The sequence below is a fragment of the Rhopalosiphum maidis genome, chromosome 3 (genome assembly GCF_003676215.2).
Source record: "Rhopalosiphum maidis isolate BTI-1 chromosome 3, ASM367621v3, whole genome shotgun sequence".
In the NCBI taxonomy this organism is placed as follows: Eukaryota; Metazoa; Arthropoda; class Insecta; order Hemiptera; family Aphididae; genus Rhopalosiphum; species Rhopalosiphum maidis.
In genome coordinates this window covers 56,307,176-56,327,898 of record NC_040879.1, presented here as the reverse complement: position 1 = coordinate 56,327,898, position 20,723 = coordinate 56,307,176, and the positions used below count along the sequence as shown (strand labels likewise).

The 20,723-nt window shown below is 26.5% G+C and overlaps 1 protein-coding gene across 1 annotated transcript; it reads left to right on the top strand.

The window, feature by feature from the left end:
* Positions 1-956: 956 nt before the first annotated feature.
* Positions 957-19,528, top strand: LOC113556913 (DNA polymerase alpha subunit B). The gene is made up of 10 exons (XM_026962136.2): positions 957-1,398; positions 3,849-4,014; positions 4,219-4,297; positions 14,243-14,322; positions 16,381-16,630; positions 17,298-17,535; positions 17,670-17,901; positions 17,985-18,218; positions 18,847-19,024; positions 19,133-19,528. The coding sequence occupies exons 1-10, from the start codon at positions 1,326-1,328 to the stop codon at positions 19,292-19,294; spliced, it is 1,692 nt and encodes a 563-aa protein (XP_026817937.1). The 5' UTR covers positions 957-1,325; the 3' UTR covers positions 19,295-19,528.
* The last annotated feature ends 1,195 nt before the right edge of the window (positions 19,529-20,723 follow it).

Sequence of the window (20,723 nt, the reverse complement as noted above, 5' to 3'; positions counted from 1 at the left end):
CCTCTACTTTTTTATATGTATATATTTAAGATTATATTCGTAATCTAAGTTCCAAGATAAAATAATAAAAAAATAAAAAAAATAAGAATGATGTATAAAAACTATAACTAGACATACTAAAAATTGAAACAGGATAAAAATCTCTCGATTCACTCTTTGTCTTGGAACAGAATTATATTAATAAATATAATATAATTGTTAAATACCCAATTGTAAGGGTTTATTATTATTTATTGCCTACAATGTAAGTACGCTGTACAGCCTTTAGAGACTAGAGATAATAAATGTTACCTATAAAATTTATTGTATATTTAAGGTGTGCCAATTTATGCATTCAAAAAATTATTCTGTAGATTTCTAGGTATTAATTTGGCTCGCCATAATATTATAATATAGCCTATAGGTCATAGGTACCTACATATAATACGTATATCTATTGTATATAAAATGTTTATTTAATAAATATTCAATTTAATTTTTTAACAAAAAATATGAATAACTTAAAATTGTACTGTCTTGTTTAATGGTCTTACACTAAGTGAGTAAAAATAAATAAATATATATTAAAATATTAATTTATTAATAGTTCACCAAAATGTAATGATTGTATTGGACAAGTCATTATTAGTATTATATTTACATAGTATTATTTCATTATTATAGGTAATAATGGTTCACCATACTACTTATTAGTTACCTATCGTCAGTTCATTAATGTCTAATGTTTCATTAAATGTTTAATGTATATCGTATAGTCACTGTTTATTGATAAGAAAAAAAAGAAAATATTACAGATTACGAAGGAATATTTTCGTACTATTATCAAATGTACCTATTGTCTGTGCACAGGAAATCACGACAAAACTTCACTCCCTCGTTCACATTCCCAACGTTACCTACGTAAACGATGGGTTTGTAGGTTATACCGCCGATTTTTGTTTCCGTTGTGATTACGCTCGCTTGAATTGTAAATCGTAAATGCCCTATTGGCTGTTCGACGTTCGTTTTTCGTTAGTTTCTCCGATAAACGATATTATAAGATTGTCATTGAATATAGTAATTTTGCTTGAAACTTCGGTGAATTATTTTGGTTTAAACCTTTTAACGATATTTACTAAATTATTCGTTCTACACGTAATTGACGAATTAACGTTTGCAACATCGACAAAATTCTGCTTTGAATTACATCTTTAACAATTGGATTTGAAAACGATAACAAATTATTCAATTTTTACGTTAACTCTGGTTAAATATTATTATGTTGAGCTTGTTGTCAAGATAATCGTCTACATTATACGATTTTTCTAAGATCTATCGGCAGAGCCATGGACCGTCCGATTTTAGTGAACGAATTTGAAGACATGGGAATGTCGATATCCGACGACATCATTGATGAATGTAACTATTAAATATTAATAATAAAATACAAATCTAATGTCGTTGCCTTGGGTTGTTAATTGTCATTCGGCATAATGTCTTTTTATTTTAAATATGTTAGTGTATATTGTCTACATCATATTTATGACCTAATGACAAATAGTATAAATATTAAAATGGCTGACATTAAATTAAGTCCCGCAAATAATTTTGGGACATAAGCTTAAATTTCAAAATTGTACTTAAGCCTAATAAAATATAGTTAGATTTTATATCTTAATTTTTATCATATATATCAGTGGTTGGCAGCCCGCTCCGCTATTGTGTACAGCCCACTTCAAATTTTAGAAAGACAATATTTTTTTTATATATTTCATTATTTAAATTTTTGACAGTATTTTTATTTTTATTGTAAATAATTGAAGAATATAAAATTTTTATTTTATCCGGCTTATGAACTCTTGTGGTTAAAAAATGACCCGAGAGTCCAAAAAGGTTACCGACCACTGATATATATGTATAGATCCATTGATGCTATTATAAATTATAATATAACGTTAGACATTCTATTCAATTTACCATTGATAGCAATATATTAATTGTGCAAACTAGCTATTACAATTTATTAATATTATATTTCTATACTTACAAATTTAGTAACTATGTAAATGTTTCTCAGGCACAATACTTATAGCTATTAAATTAAATTTTTATTTATCTACTTTGTTTGTTGAACAAATGTGGAAGTTTGCAAGAGGATAACATTTTATTTTATTTATAAAAGTTTACACAAAAATCAACATTACACTAACTAATAAATGGTTAGGATTTCTGCTGACAATATATTATATCATGATACATTTTTTTTTTAGTTTCTTGTCTTTATGAATTAGCATTTCTTACATTATTCATTATTTGTAAAATACATATATTAAATGATTATATAATGTAACAAAACTGTAAAAGTAAAAAAAAAGTTGCTGTTATTAAGAGAGTAGGAGGTGTATATCAATAATGTTTTATTCATTAAAATTAATAAAAACTTCAAAAATTAAACCTACTATTCTGCGTTAAATATTTTATTATCAATAAAAAAAAAAGTGATACAGGAAAATATTTACCCGTGTAATACATTGTTTTGATAAATATTTATATTTAATTCATTAATTGTCATATATAAATATATTTTTAAGTCTAGAACAATTAGTACCCAAATACTTGGACGGTGCACCTAATTTTTTTTTTAACACATTAACATGCACTCTAATTGTAAATTAAAAACTGTGTACAATTTATAAGTATAAATAAGTAAAATAAGTAAAATTAAATTATATGCTCACACAACATTAATGTGCTAATTTCTAGATATATATTTTTAAAGTTCAAAATAAAATTACATATTACATTAATACATAACTAATAATGCATATATGTGTATACATATAAACTTAGTAATGTATGGGTAAATGTGTAATTATGTAATAATTTTAATTAAATAAGGATTATGAATTTTTTTATTTCCCATAGGCCATAGTCTAGTTATTAATCATAGTACACTTTTTGTGCACAATGTTTTTGTTAGATGAATAAATCAATAAATTGTATGTAAAGGTACACAAATATTTTTAACTTTATTTCACTGTTAAAACAAATACAATTTTCATGATCTCCGCTAACATATTGTTATAATTAAATATAATATATATAAATTTGAAATTTTACTATGTCTCTAAAAATATTCTGGTTGACCTAACCCGGCTAGGTTATATTAAGCCTAACTTGTTTAATTTTTATAATATATTTTTTTTTACTTTTGATATAAAAATTTGAATTACAATTGCCATTATATATATATGAATATAATTAAATAAATATTTTTATTTTTGTTTTACTATTCTAAATCTAAGTTCATTAAATAATTTGCAGGATCAAAAAAATGATAATGTTACTATAACACTAATATAATGCCAATCATGATACAAGATATGACTGTATAGATGACAGATTAAACAATTACAAAAAAAAAGTATTTTTATAATATACAAAATTTAAAAACTAATTAATTATAACAACTAATAAACTTCAATATAGAGTAAAATAAAAATGTTTTATAATTTCTTTCATGATAAATTAATAATAAACATTTGGTAAAATGTAAAATATTATTATTATTTGAATGGAAAAAAATTACCTTACTCTGACACCATACGCTAAAGCTTAAATTATCAAATTGATAAATATATTTTAATTAAATTTAAAATATTGATATTAAAAAAAGAATGAATAAATTTGTTATTAAAAAAAAAAAAAAAAAAAAAAACATAAGGACCTATTTATATATTAAGTGTAACAAAAATATTATAAAATTATTGTGGTTTATACTTTATATAGTAAACTTATAATATTTATAGAGTTTAGTATAAGTCATATCTTAACAAAGCTTAAACTTAATATTTTTTGTTATTTTTTAGGTGTCATTGTATGTCATACACATAAAATATCTGCATCAGATTTAGTTGGATCTTGGATAGCATATTGTGCATCATCTCAAATCGATTCAAATGATTTAAACAAAGAAAGGCTTGCTACATTAGTTAAATCCATCAAGGAGGATGACAAATTAAAAGCCAATGACAAGTAATTTTTTAATGTACTATAATAGTAGTTTTAAATTAATTAAACTATTATATTAGTAGACAAAATATGTAAATTTTTTAAATTTATTTTATAAGTATAGATTAAAGGTTTTTCTATTCTATCTTAAATTGAAAATATACATTTTTTTTTGCCTTATGTTATAAATATTAAGTGCCAATAATATAACATATTTATTATTTACAGGAAATTGATTGAAAATAAATCCAATTTAAATGAATCAGCAGCTCATACACAGTCAGTTGATAGTCCATCATCATTAAAAGTAAGTAATTAATTTATTATTAAACTTTATTGATTGAACATGGTAACAGGCTATGGGACTCTTAATTTTTTTTTATACTCGGTCAATACAGGCATAGAATTATTGCAGTATTTTTTATTTTTATTGACCTCTTGACATGCAACTATTTAGTCGTATCGCAAATTAATTAGTATATTATTAATGACTTGGAGACATTATTTGGAATGAACCATTATCATTTTAAATATGTTGATAGTGGTACTTGAAATATTTTATATAAACACGATAGAGATATTTGTGTTAGTCATTGTATATAAAATAACGTATTTAATTTAAATGGTTATTTTTTTTTTAAAAATATTCAATTAAAGTACTTCATCTTAAACATCACTAAATACTAAATAACATGATATTGCTAAAAAAACTCATATACATATATTCACTGAGTTTTTATCGTTTTTAAATAATTATGCTTTGTAGTTCTTTTTGAAAAAAATATTCCTTATTTATAGTATTGAGTACTGACTTATCAAAATAATGTTTACACCGTTAAAAATGAAAAAAACACATATTAACTGTTATACATCATGTTACTTTTATGCGTAGAACTTACTAATCTAATGAGTATAAAAAAGCAATGTTATTGTTTTATACAGCAAATTAAAATGTCGATATGTAGATACATATTATATAGAACAAATATTTATTATGTATTTACCGTGTAAGTACTAACAGAGGCAGATTGTTGATATTTTTTAAATGCTTTAATCTACAATTTTATGAATCAATAATATTTAGTTAGTTTGGTAAATTTTAAAGTAGGTATATAATATTGTAGTTGTTAACCTTAAAATATGATTTAACAAATAAGTAGAATTTTTTGTCATAAAATATTAAAAAGTCCTCATGGACATAAATAATGCTGGTCTTTAAGTACTAATGCCCAGCTTAAATATGTATTAATACTCATTATTTGTGAGTATTATAATATGTCTTAATTTTTTTTTCTTTCAATTTTTTAATAAATGTTTAAATGATTGTCTGAAAATATTGTAAAATTTAATTTTAAAACTATTAACAACACAAAAATACAATAGATGTTAAAGGAGTTTTTTTGTTATTTAATGAAAAAAGTAATAACCTTTCATTATTATTAGAATATTTAGCCATTTGTCAAATTTATAACAAATTTAAATTTAAATTATTATATAAAGTACAGCATTAAAAGTTTTTATTTCATGAAAATTGTGTAATATTGACTTTTTTTTTCATCACGGATGTAAAGTTAAGTTCTCTGTAGTACCTAATATACAACATAAAAGTGATATGTTTATTTCTAATGTTTTTAAAGTATAAGGCAACAATTAAAAATAAGTAACCACAAAAAATTTGAAAGGAAATTATGTTCCTTTTACAGAGTTTAAATACTATATCATTTATTATTAAACAAATTTATAATTTCTTACATATTTTCACTTATATATATATATATATATATATATACGTTTATAGGTTTAAAGTAAAAATATATTACTAATAAGAACTTAAATAATATATTAATTCATGTTTGATTGTTTCTATTTTTAACTTAATAACAAAATTTAACTAATAATACAACAACAAAAGCAATAATATTATTTAGTGTATTGTAATTTACCACTGATTCTGCTTAATTTAACTATGTTATTCACTGGTTTACTCAGTGTTGGGTAAGTTACTTTTTAAAAGTAACTAAGTTACGTCACAATTTACAAAATAAACAAGGTTACTAGATTACTTGTTAGTTACTTAAGAACAAAAGTAATGCGTTACATTACTTTTTTTTACTCAAAAGTAACTAGTTACAATGACATTACTCTTATGTTATTTAAGTTTCATAGAAAAGTCTATTTTAAATCAATCATGTTTTATATTTATTTTATACAATAATGTATCTTCAAAATTTTGATCAGTTATACATGCTCTTTTTTTGTACAAATGTCTCCAGCTACACTAAAGAGCCACGAAAGTGCCCTCCTAACACCGCAATTTATATTCCCCAAAAAAATTAAAATATAAAAGTATAATTATATTTATTATAACTTATATTAGATATTTTACTTTATTCATTCCTCTTTCTCTACTATAACTTAATATTTGTGATATTTTAAATTTTTTATTTTGGTTTTAACTTTATTTATGCATAATTCTTTATAATATTTTGAATTTATGAATTTCTTGTATTCTAATTTCACCTATGTAATACATTTTGTTCTTTAATATGCAAGGTGATTAATAATCTTTTATCATGAATCACTTATTATTTAAAAAACTATTAACATTTTTAAAAAATATTATTTTTTTTTATAATTAACAAAGTAAAACAAAATTTTAAAAAAAGTATTTTTTTTATATTTTTTAAGGTTTTATTTTTTGAATAATGACTTACATTTTTAATTGAAGCAAAATATTTTTGGAATATGTAGATACAAAAAATCAAAATTTGGACGAGTAATTTTAAGTGTTTAAAATTTTGGTGAGCAAAAATAAAAAAATGCCAATGAAAACATCAAAATGTTCTTTTGTTTGATTACATTATTTTTTTGAAATTCAAATATTAACATATTAAGAAAATTAAAATAATAAAAAAAAAAATTAAGTCACTTCGTAATTACATATTACGTAGTCCATTTAAGTCGTATAATATATATATATATATTATTGATTTATTAAACTATTTTTCTTTAAACAATGTATAGATTATAAGTTATTCATAAAATTATTTTATTTTCATAAATAGTTATGTACAAATAATTATTAAATTTAACTTACATCGATTTTAAAACGTTTTACCAATTTCCAAATTAGAACAAACATTTGGGTTTCTATATTATATTTTTAGACATACCTCTTTGTTTAAAACGTATCAGCGATATTATTTTATTACGGAAATATAATAATAAATAACCTTGTAACCGCCTGTCACTGTACGTTGATAATTTGTTAATCAATTTTATCGCTAAAGAAGTAATCATCGTAGTTATAGCATTTCAATTTTGAGCTAAATATTATTTAATATTATTTTTAAATTATAACTTATTATTTAAGCCTGACGGTCAAATATTTATTATTTAGTTCAGTCGCATCCATATGTTACAAACTTACAACGCAAAGATGTAAACTATATTTTTCAGAGCCTCCGTTGGTTGGAGAATCCAATGAGTTTGGCGCCTTGGGCACGTGGCCCTTAGGGTAAAGACAAAGACAGCACACTCCGGGGATACTCCGAAAAATATTAGCTTACTCTGAAAACCTACTGTAACACTCTTTATTTTTAATATTAGGTAGTCATACTTAATGTTTAATAAAATAATTATTTTCGATTTGTTTTAGATCTTTAAAAATTTGATTTTCTGATTAAATTATTATTAGTTTATCATTTTTTCAAAGTATTAATGTTAGTGTTTTCTTATTCAGATTATTGATATTCATAATAATCTTTTTCCCAAAACATATACATGTTATTATCGTAGTTAGTATAAATATTAAATGCTATTGTGTTATTTATTTTTAATACATTTTTACTTGACGATTCGATTATATTATAATGTAGGCTTTAGACATGTCTATATTTCATTGGTAAAATGCAAACCCTAAAACAATTATTCTGGTCTTCTTCCACTAGTAAAAGAATCTCAAATTATTGTGAGCAAAACATACAATTTATTTTATTTTATAAAAATAATATTGAACTTATAACAACTTATATTAATATCTATTTCCTAAGCAATTTTTTGAATATAAAATTTAAAATTTAAAATTTAAACATTTTAAATTCTTTAAGTAAAAAAGCCTTCAAGAAGATACAAATGTTCTTTCATGGAGTTATGGTGTATCTAGTGGTATACTCTGTTTATTTATATAGTAATACAAGATAGGTACGTAAATTGCAAAATATTCAAATGGTTGGTAACAACTGATTGTATTTTATAGCTTTTCATTAAATAATTTCTCCGTATTGCGAAAATTGAGTACTGATGTCATGTTGCTTATTTTTACGTACAATAAATCAATAGATGAATGTGATTTTTGTCTCGCGATTATAAAGACATAATAGAGCATAGATCCGTCTGTTCAGAATTCGTTGGTGCACATTTAATTAACAAAACAATAAGTTATATACAAATATTATTGGATTTTTAACTTTGGAATTCTAATGAAAGTCACGCTATAAATAAAACTGTATAGTGTACAGTATGTCAGTAATCGTATCGTATTATTTTTGAATACGCGCGTGGAGATACCGGTACAAGAAAAAACGTCACCCGGCTCAGCGGGCCGTAACCACCGCCAACAAGTGGTGCTGGTGGTTGTCTTGTCTGAGTGAAATCTGAGAAACCGAAATCGATCGAAGGTTAAATTATTATTATCTATATCAGCATTCGCGTGCGTGCGCGCGTGTATCGTCCTCGTATAATATAACACATCGCCACACCGGTACACGATATTTTGTTGTATACAATTTTGAATCGTGTTCGGAAATACGAATATAAAAAGACGGGTGTTTGGGCTCGGTGGTGGCGGTATACGTAACACAAAAGCGTGGTGAACGGTGTGCGCGGTGTTCGTTCGTGCGTCGGAATAATAATAATAATGATGGCGATGTTGACGATAAAATAACGGGCCGTGAAAAGAAACGCTCCGGTGCACAGGGCGATCATCATCCTGGTCAGAATTCACTGGCAGTGGTGTGGCACAACTATGTCTATTGTGTCACTTACCTTTAAATCCAAATTTTATAGTTCTGCTCAAAATCATAATAGAAGTAGTATATAGAACATGTGAGAGCATGTTCGATTGTTTTTCCTTGGTATAGTTTATTTCACTAACCATAGGATTCAGTGGTATTTCATTTAATTACACAAAATATTATTAGTTAATGTAAATGAACTAAAAATTCAAAAAATAACAGATTTCTTACTATACCTATATTTTATCTAAATACTTACGGCCATTTGTTTAATTGGCTGCTTTTTAAATACACAAAAATATATACAATTGAAAGTATCAAAGAAAATCAACTTATATTTTTGAAATACGTCATTTTGTATATTTATCGTAATGCATCGTATTTACGTGTAAACAACACATCTTTTAGGTTACTAGATGAAAATTGAAGTAATTTTATAATCTTCAATTTGTATTCATTTCGACTTATACAATTTTGTTTTACCATGTAGTGTGTACCTCAGCGCTCTCGAAGATTCACGTACCCAACTTTCCCGACTTCCCGCTAGTCGCCCCACCGGGTTCGACCGGATAATTAGCCAAATAATAACAGTTGTAGAATAATATTATACTTTGTGGTACTTAGATATTTTGATTTGGGTGTACTATAACGTGTGCGTGGAATGGGGAACTCTGTGGTGTTTGTGTGTGTGTGCGCGCGCGCGCGGCGCACGCTTACAATAATGTATTATATTATTATTATTATTATGCTGGAAAGCCGACTGGAATCCACCGGTTGCCGCCGCTGCCACATCCTACCTGACGGCATTTGCGCGGCGGTCCCCTCCTTGTCACCCGATTGGTCGGTCGGTTTTTTTTCTTCTTTACCTTTCTACCGTGTGTTGTCGTCTTTGCGCGCGCGCGCACTCATCTATATGTTTATGTGTGTGTGTGCGTGTGTGTGTGTGTATCGTTCAAGGCCAAAACGCCGCGGAGAGTCGGTTGTGTTTTATCCCGCTCGGCTGAGTGTGTGCGCGCGCGCGAGTGTAACTACTCCTTCCAGTGGCGGCGTCGAATGTCGGTTCCCTACGTCGCCGCCGGTTTGCCGGTTGGCCGTTTGGCGTCTGCGTCTCTGCGGTTCATTTCCCCGTCGGTACCAAGTCCGCTTCGTCGTCCGCGCCGCTGTTTCTGGATCGCCGCACGTCTCTGCTAACGGTAAACGCACAATACATATTTTTCTCTTTTTTCCCGGCTCGTATCCGCTTTAGCGGGCCAAACGATATTTCGTTAATTTTTCGAAAACGCTACGACGACGACGACGCTGCTGCCGTCGCAGCGTTTCCCCTCGTAGGACGAGCAATAACGATTTCCCCCTTTGGTGGCCCGTACGTTTCGTAATCGTCGCCGCCGCCGCCGCAATCAATTGCCGCTCCGCCGGCTCTCCTACCCGTTCTCCACACACACGCCAGTCGGTAATAATAATTATTATTATAGTAATAATTGTCGTCGTTTGTGGAGGGAAAGTAGAACGTTGTTTGTTGTTATTTAATTCGTACGACGCACACACGTAATGACTCTTTCCACACCGGCGTGTCCGGCACTCGTTCGCCCGCAGTACCAGTACGCGACGCGCGCACGTCGTCGTTGCAGTATCGCACACACGTAACGAGCGAGAACCCTCGGCCGCCGCTCTCTTTTCGCGTACGATATATTATAATTTTTTTCAAATCCGATTCACGATTTTTTTCTGTCGTCCGGTCTCTCGTTCTCGACGTAGTTCCACTGCATTTCGATATAACATCGTCGTGTCACGATCGAAACATAAATAGACGATTACGATGTCGTTTTGTTTTTAATCTTTTCATTCCCGGTTCAATTATTGATTTAATAAAACAATATTTTTTCATTTCAACATATACCTTTGCCGTGTGTGTGTTGTCCGTAGTTTCGTCGCGTTATTACACGACTCGCGTGTAACTATTAACTTAATGATAGTATTATTACTTTAGCACGTGTAGAAATATTATTACCTACGGTCGTTGTACTTGTTGCTTACGTGATTACCATTTTTTGTTTCGTTTTGTATTTATGCTGCACGCCTTTCTCTACCGATACGTTAAGCCGGGTGTATATAAAGATGTCGTTTTCGCAAGAACCTAGTCTTTTGTAATACCAATTTTTTCTTTGTAGTGTGTAAGTACAATGATAATACAATATATGTGTGACGTAAACGGTTTTTGTTTTTCACGGATACATGCCGCCGCCGCCGCCGCCCAGCGTGTGACAGCGATGTAAACGATGCGTAATGTACAATGGTTAGACGGTCCGTGGGTGTTTTTCTAGTCGACACTGAATATTCAAAGCTGTGACTAGATCTACACTCATCAACTGCTTACCTGTTTCATGACAACTTACGTGCATCTTGTTTATTTTTCTGCGGTTGTGACTCCGCTCACTCTACTGTAAAATAATTGGGTATACACCTTGTTTATATATATATATATATCATTTTTAATATTATACTTGTGTATTTCGTTCCAATTATTATGTGTATGTTTTTTGTGAGTTTGAAAATTTCTTGGAACTATATTTTTGTACATAATATATATTTATTACGTAATACGTTATGTCTTATACGGTGTCGTTTTTCAGTTGCATGTGTAAAATAAAAATATAACGTCAATTGTGGAAATAATTCAAAACTTATTTATAAATTATTGTTGTAATTTATTGTTATGATGTTATTCTCTATAAAGATATCTTTCTTGAATTATTATTTTTATCAAATATTATGTTTTATGCATTTATTATTGTTTTATACCTCTTGTATTATACCTAATATTATTATGTCGTTTAAATTAAATATACACAAATAACTAAAAAGAATTGGAGTGAGTTGTTGGTTGAACGCAAACGTTTATGATGCCATAATCCTAATCCATAAATTGTGTGTAGTATGAATATAGTAATAAAATATACATTATTTATAGTTGATTAGGCATTCTCTAGATTACAAAATTGATTCGGCATACACGGAAAATGAAGGATCGAAAACTACAGTAATTTTATATTAATAATAAATATTTAATTAAATAATTATACGTATACAAAATTGTAATATAAATTAAATTAACTTGGGTAAGGACTGTAGAATGTATCTAAATTACTTTATATACCTTATAGGACTTCTCATTGTTTCTTGGGTCTATTAGGTCTAAAATACTTTAGATAGGAACCTATATATAAAAATATTAATATCGTATTTTTGTTATTGTTTTTATAACTTAACTATAATATAATGAAAAATGAAACATAAATTAAATAAAACTTTGTAGTAAATCATATAGTGATTATTGATTAATATTCACTATTCAGTAAAATATAATTTAGATTATCAATGGAATAATTAAAATTTAAAATTAACCAATTGGTATTCAAATGTAGATTATATTATAATGTTTAGAGGTATATTTGAATATATAAGTTAATAATGACTTGTATAAGTTCTGTTAGTTTTCAATGCGTGTATGTTGATATTCAAACCCTTATTAAGTTATGTATGTATACGTTAACATAATATAAAAATGTATAAGCTTAAAAGTGATAAATCTTGATGACTTTTAGCGGACTGCTAGTTTTGTTATTATTTGGTAGTATATTAATAAAAATCAATAATAAAATGGAACAATATGCTAAAAATAATAACAATTAGAATATGCTAATGTGTGTTAAAAATATTATAATTTAGTCGATAAGAACCTTTTTACAAAGACTCTTTGTTTAAGTATATTAGAGTTGAAAACATTACTGTTTCTATATTTTTTAAATAATAGGCTACAATATCTAATGATTTATAATTGATTTGAGACTTCAGTACGTAAGGTCGACGATGTATATTTTTTATATCTTGTGAAGGTTTTAAGAATGTTCAATTTTTTCATCATCTTAATTTGGTGTTTACAAAGTACGTACAAAATACAATAATTTAATAAAATTTTATAAATACTGCGCAACAAGACATTTTAAATAATAATGTTTTCTTTATTCATTCGTTAACGACTTTAACAGTTGTGACTTTGTGAGATATACAGGCCACGTTCGTTAAGAGTTATAATTTATTCTTATGGAATCAATTCAACCAATTATCACAATCCGACCGCCTATGATATAATTAAAAAAACTGTTCATTGAATCAACTGGTTTTGATTTAATTCAACAATTTGATGAGGACTGCTGACGTATCCCTCTGCAGCAAATAATAGTGTAGAGATGATATCATACAATTGTACATTTTCGCATTTTATGTTCTTGTCTATAAACAGCTTATACTTTTAAAATAACAAAACTGTCAAGGATTTTAAAACTTATTTATGAGTTTATTGAACTTGTGCCTTTTGAACGAGATTTGTATCGTGTGCATATAATTAAAAATAATCTGATTGGTTTTTTTTATTTATTTTTTAGATGTGTTGTTATAGCTTTTATTATTAGTGAATAAATTAAGATATACTTATAAATAGTTTAGCACGAAAAACTGAAATTTCAAAAAATACTGTAGATATCTGATACACCATACCTCTGTAGGTAAATGTGTTTTAGTAAAACCAATAAAACCATAGTATAAAATGCGACATCTTAATGATCTATTTTGTGAATTCTATAAATGAATTCAGTGTACGATCTACGGATTAAAATTGTCTTCATAGTTTTAAAACAAATTTTATGTATACTATATTTTGAACATATTCAATTTTTTAATGTGTTTAAACTGCATGGGCGTTTAATTATAAAATACAGCGTAAAAATAAATGTTAAAAATGTGTAGTTTTTAGTTTTTACCACTTTTTAATTTAATTTTTTCATAACTTTAATGTCGTAATTCTAAAAAATCAATTAATTTTTTTTTTATAATTTGGAAACTACATTACTTAGTAAGTTATATTTTGTAAACAACTTGAATTCTTTTTTAATCAACTTATATTTTGATAGATTTGAGATAGTCTAATACTCTGATTTATCTATAATACTTAAAAAATATGTTTATGTCAGTTACAGTATTATAATACGCCATAGTCAAATGGCTTTATTTGCCTACTAAATTGAATTTTTTTCTAAATAATATGGGTATTGAATGATATTATAATTTTTAGTCGTTATATATTTATATATCTTTTTAAATAATAAATAATAATGTATGATTTATACTTTCTAAAAGTCATAATTTATGTTGAATTGACAAATATGCTTGTTACGTTTCAGAGTACACATGGAACTAATATTATACAAATCGAAAACGAATTCAAAGTGTCTGACATTATTGATGAAGATAATATAAATGAGTATGTATACTAAGTATAATTTTATTTAAGTACTGTCTTTTGTTATTATTGATAGTTTAAGTACTTTGCTTTTATGTTATTTAATTCAATTTAAATAATAAATTATTCACGTTGGTTCGATATATTGGCTATAGCCAGTATAGTTGGAAGGTGAACCTAGTCGGCTATATGTATATTGTATAAGTATCAACATTTGTATTAAATGTAAGTAAAAATAGTACAACTCTCTTGCTGCTAATAATAATTTTAATAAATGCGTATTTGCAAGTTTAGAATTTAATTTGGTTAGAGACATAGTGTGCTTAAAACTTTAATAATTATATTGCTATTTATGTTAATTAGTTGTGTAGATAATAACCATTACTTATTCAAGTGCTACACAAAATATTTGCTGCCGTAAATGTGTGCGCATATATATATATATATATATATATATATATATGGGTGTGATTATAAGTCTATATATTATATAGTTTCTATCTGTAAAATGAAAAACAATTTTGTGTACATTATTTGAATTTGAAATTGCTCAACCAGATTCTTTATAAAAGATTCGTAATTATTTGAACTATTTATTCACAGAATGATTCACCGCTCGTCTCCTGTTTTTAATAATACAATTAATCAAAATTTGACTTTTTAAATTTTTAAATTTACTTACCCACTTATTAATACCATTTTTTCATATTTGTTGTACTACTTAAGGAGTATTAAAATATGCAAACATAAAAACTTCTGCTTTTCAAATAACTCTTTTTTTTTACAGTAAATTATTTGATTAATAATTTTTCTAAAAATATTTACGTAAAATCTAAATAAAAATTTGAACGTGTAACTTTTGAGTTACTTAACTTTGTGTATGAAGGTTAATAGGTCCACGATAATGGGTTTGAAAGATAAGGGAGGTATAATGATATCAAAATTTATAATTTAATAAATATTAGATCTAATATGACGTATTTTATATTTTTATAAAATCATTTTTAAAGACTATTTTCTTTGGTATAAAAATTTCAATAACTGAAAAAGTAGATAGATAATTACATTGAATTTTTAAAAATGTATCCACTAAATAATTTACATAAAAAAGGTAGTTTCCATTCTAAAAACAGAATTTTTTTACATTTTTTACTAAAGGATAAAATCTGGTTGAGCATGATAGATGCCTGTATAATATACATTGTATATAATATATTCTAATACGTATGAGGTATATTTATTTTTTTAGGTATAATGCAAGATTTCTTGTACATTTTTTATGGGTGTTAGAAGTTTAAATTTTGATAGAATTCGTCATAATCACGAACATTTACAAATTATTTAGTTTTGATAGATCAATATTTTAATGTTATTGTTATTTTCCAAAGTTTAAAATTTTATTCAAATTTCACTTTTTAATATAGTTTTTTACCTGAATTTGATTTATAATTTTTACTTTATAATAATTACTTTATATGACCTAATATTTATTGATTAATATACAAGTACCTGGCATTAGACTTCTAAATGAAAATTTATATATGTTCATCAGTTGCTATAGCTGATTTGTACATCATGTTACATCTGTCCTCTGACCATGCTCATGATGTACTTGTACGCTATATATAGGTTCAAGTGTTCATTTACTTAATCCATACCCACATAATATTGTTATGTATTAATTGTATTAGGTATTATAAAATGTGTCATTATAATTGCGTATTACTACTACTACTGCTCTCAACTTTTGATGTATTTTCACGAAGGGCATTTTATTGATAAATATATTGAACATATTCCTTATTGTTAACTTGCAGGTAAGTTTAAAACAAAACTTCTAGGTAGTATAAACAGTTGTACATATTACAAGAAGTTTCTTTTTTACTTTAATATAATATATAATATGTAGACAATTGCTTTATAGACATCATATTTATGGTATACTTAATAATAAACCCTTGAAAACTCCTAATTCCTAACCTAATACAAAATCAATAAGTAATACCCATTCAATAAACAAAATCAAAATAAACATAGATTTATTAATGTAAAACCATTAATATTGCTATTATAATTTAGAGAAAATGAATTTTCTACTACTGGAGATGTCACGTGCAATTTTGGACTAGAAAATGTTAACAAAAACGATCCGCCGGTTTGCGTGGAAAAATTGGGCTTAACGAAACAAGACTTATGGGAGAACTTCGTATTTGGTCATGTAAATTATCAAAAATTTGATGAACATGTCCAGGAGTTAGTGAATGATATCGTCCAAAAGAATGACCTAAAACCTGTTACATCTTTGTCTGAATTATACTGTGGAAACAATGTAAGTATATACTACTTTGTGCATTATTGTTTATAGTGTTTATACTATACCAATGTGTACTGGGTGTTTATTTTAACAATAATCATTGATTATACCTTGAAAATATTTTTTTATATAATTTGATAAAATATTAAAAAAAAATTTAAATATATATATATATATATATATATAATTTTATTTTAGTATTATAATTTTTTCCTTTTTACTTTACGAGTAATATACATTTTTAATTTTATATTCCTAATCAGAATATGTTTCTGAGTAGTTTGATGCATATATCTAATTTTGAAGTTACTTATAACTCGTAAGTAAATTTTGACTCATAATATGAAATTAAAAATGTATTGTGATCTATGTTAATTTATATTGAATTCCAATTTAAAATTTAATCTAATTTTAATAGCAATATCAAATAATAATTAGATAATAATAAGTTGTCTTATGCCGTCTCTCGCTCTGATGAAACAATTAGCATAAGAATTCTTACTAAGTATTATACAAATAGTATTTCCCTTATTGGAGAAAAACTATGTATGTGTATGAATTTCTAATGAATAATGATAATGCTTACTAAAGCGGAGTAATATAATTATCTTCAACAACAATGCCAATGTACAGTGTAATATTATAATAAACAATAGTTTATATATGTTATTTGATATTTCAGACAGAAATAACCATTTCTGGCAGTCTACGGTTAATAAAAAAAGAATTGTTTCTCGATTCTTTGCACGGTTTTATAAAACTAGATATGTCCGAAGCCGAACAACCAATAAAATCATTATTTGTGAACCAGATTTTAGTCGTTACTGGGATCAATCCTAATACTAAAGTTTTCAAAGTCAAACGATTTTATACCGATGCTTCGCTGCCGTTATCAAACAAATTACCAAGTTTTTCAAAAGGTTGTTGTTATAGATTTATATTTTCTTGGCAATAAAATGCATTTGTCATAGTGTTTAGAATAATTGTAGACTTCTAATTAAAACCCGTTTTAAAATAAATGAAGATATTTTGTGACGTGAAATATTTTGTGCAGGTAACTTGAACTTAATGGCCGCCGCAGGACCATTTTTTACTGAATTGTCTCCACACGGAAAGTTATTAAAATCCCTGATACAAAAATCAGTCGATATGGATGTACAGTTGCTGATATTGCTGGGCCCAATATTTGATGGAGATTTTGGAATGCAGTTAAACAGAAGGACATCAGAAGACATTCAACAATGTTATGACGAAGTGTTAGAAGCTACTCTGAAACCATTGTTTAAGTCCGTTACTTATATTTATGTTATATTTGTGTACAGAAACAAAAATAGTAAATTTATTATAATGTGTTTTTATCCAATTTTAGCAATCCTGGAACTCAAAACCTAAAAGTGTTGATGTTAAGTTCATGGAAAGATTCTGAAAATTATTCTTTCTACCCAACGCCTCCAAATACTGAGTCGGTATTGCCAACTATGTTTCCTAACAATGTTTACATGTTATCTGACCCAAGTGTGTTTTCTGTCAACGACATAATATTTGCCGGTAATTCAAGCGATTCTCTTATGGGTCTACACGTTTCGGCAATCAACCAAACTAAGTTAGTTTCATGAGCATTTATATATTTAGCACTCCTAAATCAGAGCTGGAATGTATAAACTGTTATAAACACTTGTCTTGTGTTTGTGTATAACAAACATTTTTAAATTAGAAAAACATCAAACACAATTTATTTTTAAAATAATAACAGTTATTAATATAAAATCAGTTTTTTTTTTTTGTTCTTTTATACCTGATTCAAAATGAAAAAATATCTGGTAAATAAATAAAATATCATTTTAATTTATGAAATTTTTTTTTTATATCTAAACTTAATTTTCTAAATTAGCAACATGTCTCCAATAATAATAAATAATAATTAAAGTTTCCATTTAGTTAATTAATTATTTTCAAATATTCTTATACATTTTAATATATTCTAATTTTAACAGTAGTTAATAATATATCTTGATATTTAAAAGGTTAAAACGAGCCAACTTTACGCATGTGGTTAAAAACCCAATATTTTTTAAATTAAATTTTAAAAAGCCTAAAATTATATAACACTTTTTAATTTTTCCAATCTGTTTATATTTTATTAATTTGTATTTTTAATTTTTTGTTCTAACACTGATAAACTCATTCTAGTTAAGCTTTGAGTGTTCTAATGATTTTTTTTTTTTTCATAGAGAAGAATTGTTTACTAAACTAGCAAGACAAATTATATGGCAACGATGTTTACACCCGTCATACATTGCTAATCCTAATGTCGCTGTGGACCATCTACTTTGGTTGCAACATTGTACGTTGCAACAAAACACTCCACACATTATATTAACATCTTCGCAACTCCGGACATTTATAAGAGTAATAATTTATGTTAAATACATATTAAATTAATTTTTTTTATTCTTTTTGTAATTTAAAAGTAATAGTATGTTTGATTATTTTTGATTAAATCACTATATATTTCAGGTAGTTGATGGTTGTATGGTTATCAACATTGGACAGTTAGTCAAGCATAACTCCCAAAAACAAGTATTACCAGGAACATATGGCCATATTAAAATAGCTTCTCCAAGAGATGGTATTTGGTCAACTCAGACCAATATTTCAGCTGAAATTGTTCATATTTAATACATAGGCAGTTTATTAATTATATTTATACTTAATTTTTTTGTAAACAATTTTCTTTTTTTTATTAATAACCATAATAAAATACATTTTAAAATGTGAATTAGATAATAGAAGGTTCTGCTTGGATACACTGACGTGCTTTATACAATTCAAATTAAATGCTGAAAATAATATTTAAAATAAAAATGTAAAGAAAACAATGAATTACAATAAAAAATAATTGTTTTTTAATAATCAACACCTTTATTATTAAGTATCTAGTATTAAAAATGTTAAACTTATTTATACCAATTTGACTAAACAAATATTTAATAGTATGCTAGAGCTTCAATAATCATGGATTTCATAATTTTAAACTTATTTAATGTTGTGTGGGTTTTAAATATTTTAAATTTATAAATTGAGAATAAAAAAAATATATCTATATTTAATTCAAGAACAGATTATATAATTAAGGCATAGGTGTGTCTACAGTGGCAGCCTAGGGTGGCTGGGCTGCTCCTGCAATTTTTTAAAGGAGCTAATCAACCGAGTTTTAAATCTAGTGGTTTACAACTTATTCTAGAAAAAAAACCGTATAGCAATTTAAGAGAGGAATTGGGCATTTTTTGGTTCATTAAGGTGGCGCTGGTAATTAGCTTTGCTGCCACTGCGGATGAAATCTAGTTACGCCTAAGAATTTAAAGAAATAAAATATGTACATCGTTTAAGTAAAAGGAGAAGTAGTTAGTGTAATATTTACAAATCATGTGTTTAAACATTTTTACAAGGGCGCCCATCTGTCAAAATCTAGGGGGGTGAAAATCATAATTATAAGTAAATTTTTGTAATATTATCATTAGAAAAATTAATTTATTATTTATAACTAAAATAATAACAATAATTTTACTATTCTAGGGGAGTGACATTTCACCCTCTTGCACCCCCTAATGGGTGTCCTTGTTTGTCTATCTCCCACATAATATAGGAACAAAGTACTTCGTTTTCCACGATTACGACTCTCTGGTTCAGTTTAGGGCAAAAGCACCAATTATTTTTTATAAATACAATAAAGCATGTTTTAATTTAAAATAATTTCAATTATTTTTAACTTATTCAAAAATGTAAATATTAAAAATCTATCTGGTCAGTGCACAAGGAAATACTCTTCTTTATAAAATATAAAATAGGTGCTTTTGCTTTAAACTGAACCAGATAGTCGTAATCATGAAAATGCGGAATATCTTTGTTTCTATATTATGTGGGAGATAGACAGAGAAAACAAATGCTGGTGTAGCGGCCTCTTAAATATTTTTACTCATTCACAATACACAATAAACTTTAATAAATGTAATATATATATAAGTTTTACTTATAAAGCAATATCTATAATAGTAGATTTTAAGACAGGATTGTGATTTTTTTATCAGTACTTTCAATATAAACACAG

Bases quoted from the DNA above. Each gene is read 5' to 3' on its own strand.
- LOC113556913 (XM_026962136.2), top strand. From the start codon at position 1,326: ATGGACCGTCCGATTTTAGTGAACGAATTTGAAGACATGGGAATGTCG. The intron at 14,323-16,380 runs GTATGTATACTA...ATTATAATTTAG, and splicing joins GATGAAGATAATATAAATGA to AGAAAATGAATTTTCTACTA. The intron at 19,025-19,132 runs GTAATAATTTAT...TATATATTTCAG, and splicing joins AACTCCGGACATTTATAAGA to GTAGTTGATGGTTGTATGGT.